This window comes from Camellia sinensis, chromosome 2, assembly GCF_055761805.1.
Source record: "Camellia sinensis isolate YWXY chromosome 2, ASM5576180v1, whole genome shotgun sequence".
NCBI lineage: Eukaryota > Viridiplantae > Streptophyta > Magnoliopsida > Ericales > Theaceae > Camellia > Camellia sinensis.
In genome coordinates, this window is record NC_138962.1 from 51,931,403 (window position 1) to 51,942,101 (window position 10,699).

General features: G+C 38.6%; 1 protein-coding gene across 1 annotated transcript; it reads right to left on the minus strand.

Annotated features, from left to right (window-relative positions):
• Nucleotides 1-2,886: 2,886 nt before the first annotated feature.
• Nucleotides 2,887-3,445, minus strand: LOC114313472 (NAC domain-containing protein 91-like). Its single transcript, XM_082909427.1, has 2 exons — nt 3,271-3,445; nt 2,887-3,149 (listed from the first exon to the last, which is right to left on the minus strand). The coding sequence occupies exons 1-2, from the start codon at nt 3,443-3,445 to the stop codon at nt 2,887-2,889; spliced, it is 438 nt and encodes a 145-aa protein (XP_082765553.1).
• Between the last annotated feature and the right edge of the window lie 7,254 nt (nt 3,446-10,699).

The window sequence follows — 10,699 nt, forward strand, 5'->3', positions numbered from 1 at the left end:
AGTACAGGGACCTAATCCCTGTATAACAGTACAGTAAACAGTCAGTCTATACAAAACAGTGAAACAGTACAAAAAAGGGGAAATTCTAAAACACCCCTAAGCCTTAACAGTAGGCTCGGAACCTCGCAGTGAGGCACAAAGGCTGGCTTGACAAAACTGGAGTAACCCTGACGCCTCTAGCTGCGGTCTGGTGCCTGTACACCTACATATATATATGAGCAGTGAGCTAAAGCCCAGTGAATAACATAAAGCGTAAAGGGGTTTAGAATGAATGTCCTTACAGTATGAAAACAGTTCATTTCAATCAGTCATTCAGTTGTTCAGTACAGTAAACAGTCATATGTGGTACATCCATTAGCATAACAGTAACAGTAGGTCTTGAAAGACCGAACAGTAATGATGGCCATCAATCAGTAAACAGTAGTGGTTCCACGAGGGAACCGACAGAGATCTCTGTAACAGTAACAGTAACAGTAAACCGTAGGTACTAAGGATGTCACAGTACAGTTCAGAAATAAAGGACATACATTCATTCAGTAATACCAGTTCAGTAAACAGTTCAGTTCAGTATTCAAAAGATATCAGTTGAACATATCTTTACACAATTGTTACTCACAGAGTTCTGGGCTACGGTATGCTAGAGCGTGTCCCCCCAGTCGCCAACCCTACACAGTTCACAGGTTGAACACACACTAAGCTACACAGTTGGGAAATAGCATGACTTAATCCCTAATTTGCCTTGGTGTGTTCTACAACGATATCCTCATCAAGATGTCTTAAACTAGGCCTAAAAATGCCTAGGATGGGATGAGGATGCAAAAATGCGATCAGAAAACAGTTACAGAATTTTCAGGATTTTCAGAAAAACAGAGTCCCGCTCGAGCGCAGGTTTCCCCGCTCGAGCGGTCATGCAACAAAGGTACACGCTCGAGCGTAAATTTTCCCGCTCGAGCGTACCGTAAAGTACTGGATGGGTGAAATCCCCGCTCGACGCCCGCTCGAGCTTGAGACATGACTCCGCTCGAGCGCCCAATCTTCCGCTCGAGCGGACTGTAAAACAGTGCAAGATGCTGGAAGCTTGATTTTCCCGCTCGAGCGGCACTTCCCCCGCTCGAGCGGACGACTGAAATCTGGAAATCCCAGATTCGAGCTCCAGGTCCAAAACCAAGCTCAAAAGCATCAAAACCAATCCTCTTGGGCCCATTTTCTGGAAAACATTTATAAACACATAGAATAACATGAATCAAGGTTCAATTTGAGAAATCAAAGCCCAAGGGTGTTTTATTCAAACCCAATTTCAAACCATTTCCTCAAACATGACATGCATGATCTTAAATCCTTTTTAAAGCTTCAATGCTGTTTCAAAAGAGCTCAAACCTTCAAAAACAAGATGAACTCATGGAGTATGACCAAAAGATGGACATGCATGTGAGGCATTATGAACTACAACCTCAAAACTTCAATATATGTACATGCATGCAACAATTAAGCTACAATTCGCCATCTAAACCATGTTTGGCTCTACACTCCTTCAATATGACATAAATCATGCAAGATTCAACTTAAAACATGAATAAGAAGACAATGGAGCTACCTTAAGTCTTGTATTTCAAGAAGGGAGCTCAAATATGCAATCACTTCAACAATTTCTCAAGCAATTCCAAGCAATTCAAGATGAAAACCAACTCCTCAAGCCTCTCTCTCTCTAGGGTCGGTTGAGGCTCAAAATGTGAGAAGAAGTGTGGGTTTAATCAATACGTGGAGTGTTTACAAGGCTCATGTGTGTGTGTGTGTGAGTGGCCCACTTAGTGGCAAGGTTGTAATTAAATCCAACTCTTTAATTAGCTTATTTAATCTAATTTAATCATACCTAATCAATTTTCAGATAATTGTACAATAAAATCACGTAAATTACGAGGGTCACAGAACACTAATCGGTTTCAGATTCGGCCGCCGATAAGGCCTTCAATTAGCAGTTTAAACATACGAACATGAACAGATAATCATACAATCAAACAGATAGAATGAAATTAACTAACATATACTCAGTCAATTCAGTTCCAGTTTCAGTCAGTCAGTTCAGTACTTTTAATCAGTTCAATTATCGGTCAGTTATCAGTCATTATCAGTTCCGTTTAACAGTAACTGGTGATCAATCAGTCATTAATCAGTAATCAGTATGAGGGTTGTTACACTTGGTTAGCCAGAAGAACCAAATGAATGATATGCAGTTCATCATCCAACATTATTTAGTAATTTATTTTCATTTTTTATCTTTACACTTCACAATTCATACCAATTTATGTTGACATTTGGTGTGGACAATAGACAATACCATTTTTTTTTTGGTTTTTCTTTTCCTCTTTCTCCCAATTTTTGAATTACGACAACATTTATTTTATTTCATCTTATCTGGGAATGCTATTGAGACCAAGTTAATACATTTTTATTTTGGCTAACTATTTATTTATTTGTTCATAATCAGCATATTATGTGGCAGAAATAATGCAAAATTTGGAGACCATAGACATCATCTGTTGCCAACAGTGTTAGAAAAAAAATTGAAGATTTACAGTTTCATCAAATTAGGGATTCTCTACGTTTGCTTTGGGAAGACATGGTGGCTAACTCATCAAAAGGTGTATATTTTAACTAGACATGGTGGGAAGACATAGTGGCTAACTCGACGATGGAGGACGAAGGCACCGTAGCAGGTTGAGACACCTAGACCAACAACCAGTTCACAGAAGCTGTTTGATTAGCAAGCCAAAAAATAAGTTGTTCATAGCCCGACAGTGAGAGAGAGGGTTGCGGAGGACTAAAGAGGCAGACACAGCACGGCAAAGAGAGAAGGGAAACAGAGAGAGAATGAGAGAGGCAGAAATCTTACCTTGCAAGCCGAGTTCGAGAGACAGAAGGAGTTGCTATTGGTGGAGATCGGAGGAGAGAGAAGATCTGAGAGAAAACCAAAGTCTTCTTCATGCCAATCACAATGGTTCCCCTCAGAGACCTGATAGACCTATCCTTACCCGTGGCCTTCCAGTACCCAGCCAGAGTCGCTCTGTTCAATCGCTGCCCATTCTGATACTTGCGATCTTTAGGACAGAAAAAGAACCACTCTTCATCAGTCGTCTTTATCACCGATTTATCTGCATAAAAATAGATCAAAGCAAACCCAAAATTAGGGCTTTTTAATCAAGTATATATCAATAATCAAAGCAAAAAATCCAAAATTTTAATTTTTTTAATTTTTTATGTGGGTAGTTTTACCAGACAAATCCCAGGGTTTGCATTTGCAGACATCGATCTCTCGAATAACACTAACTTGCTTCTCATCGCCGTTGATCTTCAACTTCAGATAGTGATTGATGAGTTCTTCGTCAGTAGGGCAAAATCGGTACCCAACCGGAAGAGACTCCTCCGCCAAAATTTTAGACAGAGACATCGCTAGAGAGAGAGAGAAAAGAAGGAGAAAGTGGGTATGGATCGAAATGAGGAACAGAGAGAGAGATCTGAGAAGTTGGAGAAAGAGAGAGAGAGAGAAGTGCAAATAATGTTTGGGTTTGTCGTGGGTGGGTGGGTAGGACACTGCAGAGAGAGCGAGAGAGGGATTGTTTTGGGCGGGAATGCGAAAATGTCACAAAGCATCTCAACCTTTAAAGAATAAAAACAAATCATCTCAGCCGTCCAAATTAAATGTATCTCTAAGACATTTGTATACATTTTCAAAAACCATCTTCTCTTATTATATAGATGATATTACAATTTACATGCATTAATTGGTATATCAATTAGTGTATCAATAGCTTTGTTGGGAAGCGGGTTGACTTTTTGAATTTTTAGTATTTTTTACTTTTGTGAGAAAAAATAAAATGATTATGATTTGAATGTGACATTTTATCTTATTGACTTTTTAACTTATTTTATCATTTTGTGACTATTTTAGCTTGGTAACTCCATGCCAAATGAGGGCTATATATGTTATGATATTAAACCAAACCAAACCAAGCCTTAAGTCCCATCAAATGGGGTCGGCTACATGAATCCTTCTTCTCCACACAGCCTTATCAAAGGCCATTTCATTAGTCAAATTAAGTAGATTCATATCTTTATTTATAACGCTAGTCAACGTTAATTTAGGCCTACCCCGTCCCCTAACACTTCCATCTACTGTTACAGCATCGCATTTCTTCACTACTGCCTCTGTTGGTCTCCGTTAAATATGACCAAACCATCTCAAACGATTCTCTCTCAACTTATCTTCTATCGGTGCTACTCCTACCCATTCCCGAATACACTCATTCCTAATCCTATCTTGTCTAGTCTTACTACACATCCACCTTAGCATCCTCATCTCAGCCACACTCATCTTATCTACATGTTGTTTCTTGGTTGCCCAACACTCCATCCCATACAACATAGCTGGTCTAATAGCTGTTCTATAAAACTTACCTTTTAGTCTAGTGGGTATTCGTTTATCGCACAATGCCCCAGACGCACTTCTTCACTTACACCGTCCCGCCTTAATCCTATGGGCCACATCTGCATCAATCTCTCCCGCTGTTGTGATAATTGACCCTAAATAACGAAAATGCTCACTCTTAGGTAGTTCTTGGTTCTCAATCTTCACTTCTCCTCTGCTTTCATTGTTACTGTTACGAAACTTACACTCCATGTACTCTGTCTTAATTCTGCTTATTCGGAATCCTTTAGATTCAAAAACTTTTCTCCAAATCTCCAACTTTGTGTTAACTCCTTCTCTAGTCTCATCCACTAATACAATATCGTCTGCAAAAAGCGTACACCATGGCACGTCATCCTGAATATTTATCGTCAACTCGTCCATAACTAAAGCAAAAAGATAAGGACTTAAGTTAGATCCTTGGTGTAACCCTACAGTGATAGGAAATTCATTTGTCTCTCCAGCTGGCGATCTAATAGTGGTCACCATCCTTCATACATGTCCCTAATCACGTCAATGTAGCCTTTTGTCACCCCTTTCTTCTCTAACACCCCCCATATTATATCTCGGGGCACTCTGTCATATGCTTTCTCAAGGTCGATAAACACCATATGAATGTCTCTTTTCTTTTCTTTATACTTTTCTATTACTCTCCTCAAAAGATAGATCGCTTTCATTGTTGACCTACCAAGCATAAACCCAAATTGATTCTCTGACACCTCTGTTATGTCTTGCAATTAGCGTTCCATCTCCCACACTTTCATTATATGACACATTAGCTTGATTCCTCTATAGTTGTTACAATTCTGGACATCACCTTTATTCTTATAGATTGGCACTAAAATACTCTTCCTCCATTCATCTGGAATGTTCCTAGTCAACAAAATTTTGCTAAACAACCTAGTCAACCAAGCAACTCCCTTTTTATCCAAACACTTCCAAGCTTCAATAGGAATATCATCGGGTCCTAAAGCCTTATTTGATTTCATCTTCTTAAGTGCAATCTCCATTTTAAAGTTCCTAATCCTGTGATAGAACCTATAGTCTTGGTTTATCGTATTACTGGTTATTTCTTCCCCTATTGTTGTACTTCCATGTTCCTCATTTAACAGTTTCTCAAAATAATTCTTCTATCTTTCCTTAATCTCATCATCCTTCACCAATACCTTAGAATCCTCACTTTTGATGCACTTTACTTGATTAAAATCTTTTATTTTCCTCTCCCGTATCTTAGCAAGTTTGTATACCCTCTACTCTCCCTCCTTCCTATCTAGTCTAGTGTATAGGTCATCATAAGCTTTCAACTTAGTCTCTCTCACTACTTTCTTGACCTTCTTATTAGCCAATCTATAGCTCTTAAAGTTTTTCTCAGTTTTATCCTTCTGTCACTTTTTAAAGCACTCTTTTTTTACCTTAACTACCGCTTGAACCTCTTCCCTCCACCACCAAGTTTCCCTAGAGCTGGTTCCCGTTCCTTTCGACTCTCCAAGCACTTCCCTTGAGATTCTCCTCATACAATTGGTCATCAAATTCCACATAGTGTTAGCATCACCTTCTAAGTCCCAAATACCTTCCTTATCCATTCGATTCTTAAATATTTCTAATTTATCTCCTTTTAGGTCCCACCATCTCGTCCTACGATGCCCACCATCCTTCCTAGCTTGGTATTGCCCTCTAAAACATAAAGACCTATAACTTTTAAAATTATAATATCACTCATTATACAAATTACAAAGACCTATAACTTTTAAAATTATGTCACATCTACACTAATTATTATATCAGTTTGTACATATAACATTATTCTTTCTAATAATGAAGGTGGTTAAAAACATTTAATACATCCTTAATAAGTGTCCTTAACAAAACCTTCTAAAAATACTAAAAATTTAGACTTGCAGTATTAGATCTTATATGATGAATCTTATATCATAAATATGTAACAGGTTAAAAATTAACCGTTCATATTAAATGAGAAAGACTATGATCATATGTATGTTATAATTACAAAAGAAAATAACATAATTTAATATTTTTTGAATCATAACTAAAAAAAATAATAACCAAACACAACAAGTCGTAATTAAAATCTCAAAATAATATCATAATTAAAAAAAAATGATAATAATTAAAAAAAATAATGTAACTATATATATATATGTATGAGATAGGTATAATAGAATTATCTATTGTCAGAATTCCGGTAAGTAAGGAAAATATCTCAAATAGTTTTTAATAATTTTATGACATGTCGGAAATTTCATCATAAATAAGGAAGGAAAATATCTCAAATAATTTTTAAGGTAAATAACAAATATATTCTTGAGGTTTGATTAAAATACAAATTATTTTTTGTGATTTTAAAAATTACATTCTATCTCTTAAGATTTTTAATTTCATAATAAATTACCAATTTTATTAATAAATTATCAAGTCAATTAATAGTTTTTAATGATATTAAAAATATATTTCAATTAATAATTTAAGTAATTTTATTATTGTACAGGAGAGCAATTATAAATTACATTTTTTTTAGTTAATTTTGTTAAATAAAAAAATCCTAACAAGGTGGTATTTATAATTTTTTAAATTACAGAGAATAATTTGTATTTTAAGTAAATTTTAAAAAATATATTTATAATTTGTCATAATTTTTAATAATTTTATGACATGTCGGTAATTTCATCATAAATAAAGGACAGTTCCCAATACCAAAATGGGCCTATATATATAGAAAGAAAGAAGCCAATTGAAGAAAGTGGATTTACTTCTGCGCAACAAACAAATACACACACAGAAGAAAAAGGGGAAGAAGAAGATGAAGAAGATGATGGCGGAGAAGAAGAAGATGATGGTATTATGTATTCTTAATATCGTCGTCGTTCATGGATGGCGTCTAATCGCAGGTCGATTGTTATTGCTAAAATACAATGTATTATTGATTGATGTATATTGATTGATCTGTGTATATTACAAGGAGATGTGCACTCTCTTTTATAGAGAGGCAAAGATACATAGGGTGGCATAAAGCAAGGGATAATTATTAAAGCTAACATAATGCTGTACTAAACATAATGATAACACTAACAATACTAACATAGAATACTAACATCACTAACATATAATACTAACATATTTTAACAGCCCCCCTCAAACTCAAGGAGGATAGGTACTAGCCAACTTGAGTTTGGAGAGAGTAACAAAACAGAAAAATAAGCTGACAAATAAAATTAAAAATGGGATAGGAGACACTGTATGGTTGTGTCAGACCGTTGTAGAAGACACGGTATGGTCGTGTCGGACCGTTGTAGCAGACAGTTTACGGGGTCATGTCGGACCGTTGTAGCAGACACTGTGTGGTCGTGTCAGACCGATGTAGAAGACAGTTTACGGGGTCATGTCGGACCGTTGTAGCAGGACAGTTTACGGGGTCATATCGGACCGTTGTAGAAGACAGTTTACGGGGTCATGTCGGACCGATGTAGCAGGACAGTTTACGGGGTCATGTCGGACCGTTGTAGAAGACAGTTTACGGGGTCATGTCGGACCGATGTAGCAGGACAGTTTACGGGGTCATGTCGGACCGTTGTAGAAGACAGTTTACGGGGTCATGTCGGACCGCTGTAGCAGACACTGTGTGGTCGTGTCAGACCGTTGTAGAAGACAGTTTATGGGGTCATGTCGGACCATTGTAGAAGGACAGTTTACGGGGTCATGTCGGACCGGTGTAGCAGAGGTTGTGGTGGTGCACAGTGCGCCATGAGCGACTTATACATGATACTGTATATAACCCCCCCTCAAACTCAAATAGGTGTGAAGATAGAAACCTATTTGAGGTTGAAACAAAGGGATTGATAAAGCTGACTGGTGTAGAAGACACTGTATGAGTGTGTAGATAGGCTGCCCAAAAGATATACATGGATGTAGATATCGAGCCCTCAAAAGTCGTGCCCTCAAAAGGTGTGCCCGCACCCTCAAAAGGCGTGTCATCAAAAGGCGTGCCCGAGTCATCAAAAGGCGTGCCATGAAAAGGCGTGCCAGGTTGTTGGCATCAAGAGGCGCGCGATGCGCGTGGCTGCCTCGGCTATATAACCAAGACTGAACCTGAGGCTGAGGCAGAGGCAAAAAAACCTGCGAAATCCGCCGAAAAATCTGCCGTTTCTGAGAGAGAGACTCTGTAACACTCTGTTGCGAGAGATAGTCTGTAATACTCTGTTGCCCAGAAAAATGGCTTCGTCGTCCCGTGGTCTGCTCACTCTTTTTCCCGATCTCAATGAGTCAACAAGAGAGATAACGGGTGCGGTGGCCCCTGAACCTCAACCAGGCACCCCAGGGTTTGCTCCGTTGAACTTTCCGATGCGGTCTGTGGAGCAAAGAATGGCAGTGCAGTCGGATGTGGAAGCCAATCAGTATACATTGAAGTCATGTGTGGAAACCATGACTGCGGTGACAAACTTGTCGAACCGGCTGCAGAGTAGGGCAAATGAGGTGCAGCAGTTAAACTCCCAGCTGGCTCTGCTCCAACGCATGTATAAGGATGCGCGAGCAGAGATAAGCGTGCTAAGAGCAGAAAACAAGGAGCTGAAGCGGAAGGCCACTGTGATGTTCCGATTTGGAAGGCCGCCATATGTTGCAGTGGAGGAGCAGGGTGGAGTTATCGTGCCCAGTGGAGTGGGAAACATGGAGGCAACACCGTCAAGGGCCGCCCAGGACGGAGGCAAGAAGAAGAGACCGGCGGCAGAGTAGAGAAAAAATCCCACTGTGGGTGTGGGTGTGTGGTTTTTTTTTTTTTTTTTTTTTTTTTTGTTTTTTTGTTTTTTTTTTTTTTGGTGTAAAATGGGGATCAGGGGGAGCCCCGACATGAATAAAATGAGTTTGGTGTGCAGTGCGTCTGCTCGTGTTGTTTTTTGTTTTTTGATATGGTTAGAACAAAACTGCTATGGAAATATGCACCTACCAATTTAATTATCACATACTAAAAAAATTAAGGAATATATTATTCACATATGATATATACCATTCGAAAATTGTGTACTACAGTGTTGTTGGCCAAGTTGATGTTAAAGCCATTTGTTTAGCCATTAAAAATAGATCCCATGTGACTAGTGTTTTGTTGGGTGGATATCCATGTGCGGAGGTAGGTTTCAGTTGTTTTTTTTTTTTTTTTTTAAAAAAAAAAAAAAATAAAAGGAAGGAAAATATATAAACATAGATATATAAAAAAAATAAATAAATAAAAGGAAGGAAAATATATAAACATAGATATATAAAATAAAAGAAAGAAAAAAAAGGCAGAGGAGGCGGGGTGTGTTGGGAGAAGTGTGTGTGGGGAGAATGGAATAAAAAAATAAGAGTAGTTTTGTGGTTAAATAAAAGAAGAGTGGGTGGGCAATATTAAAATAAAAAGAAAGGAAAAGAGGGGGACAGAAGTTGCCGCATGGTGTATCATGGAATGGTGGATCACAGAGTGTTTAACAAAAAATAAAATAAAAAAAAATAAAATAAAAGAAGGTTGGATGGAGAAATTAATAAAATAAAATAAAATAAAAGAATAATGGGTTTGTGGAGGAGACACACATGGATGGGTTCTGTGAAGATGTTTTCCTCATGGATGGGTTCTGAGAAAGCCTGTTCAGATACTTCCTTTGGAAATGGGTGTTAACCTTTCTGGTCATTAACAACAGGCATTAAAACACTCTCTAATCTCTCATGTTTGATCGTGAGAAAGAAGAGTGAAAAAAAGAGAGATTTGCAGAGAAGTGAGAGTGTGAATCTTTGAGGCTTGCTGTGGTGTGCAAAGCTTATTACCTTCCCGATGAAAACTCTCAACCTCTTTTCATTCACTGCAGTAGTGCACTGCCAAAACTGGCAAGGATGGAAGGAGAGAGAAAATGTAGAGAGAAAAGAGAGTGAGAGAGAGTGTGGAGAGAGAAGCCATCGGAGAGAATATAGATGCAGAGGGAAGTGAACACGAGATACCACTCCACTGTTGTTAGAGGATTTGATGAACATAGCGGTTCACAAACTATCGGGAAGAACAGTTTCATTCCACAATCTGCTCAGCAGAGAGCGGAAGCGCAGGCTCAGGAAGCCACGGCGGCGTCACTTCAGGCTCAGCTTCAGCAAGTCATAACGGGCGGCGGCGCATAGCCGGAGGACGCCGAGTTGGCTTACATTGATCCAGACCGAGTCGAGGTGGCGAGTGGACCGAGTTGCAAGGCGTGTCGGGAACGAGTT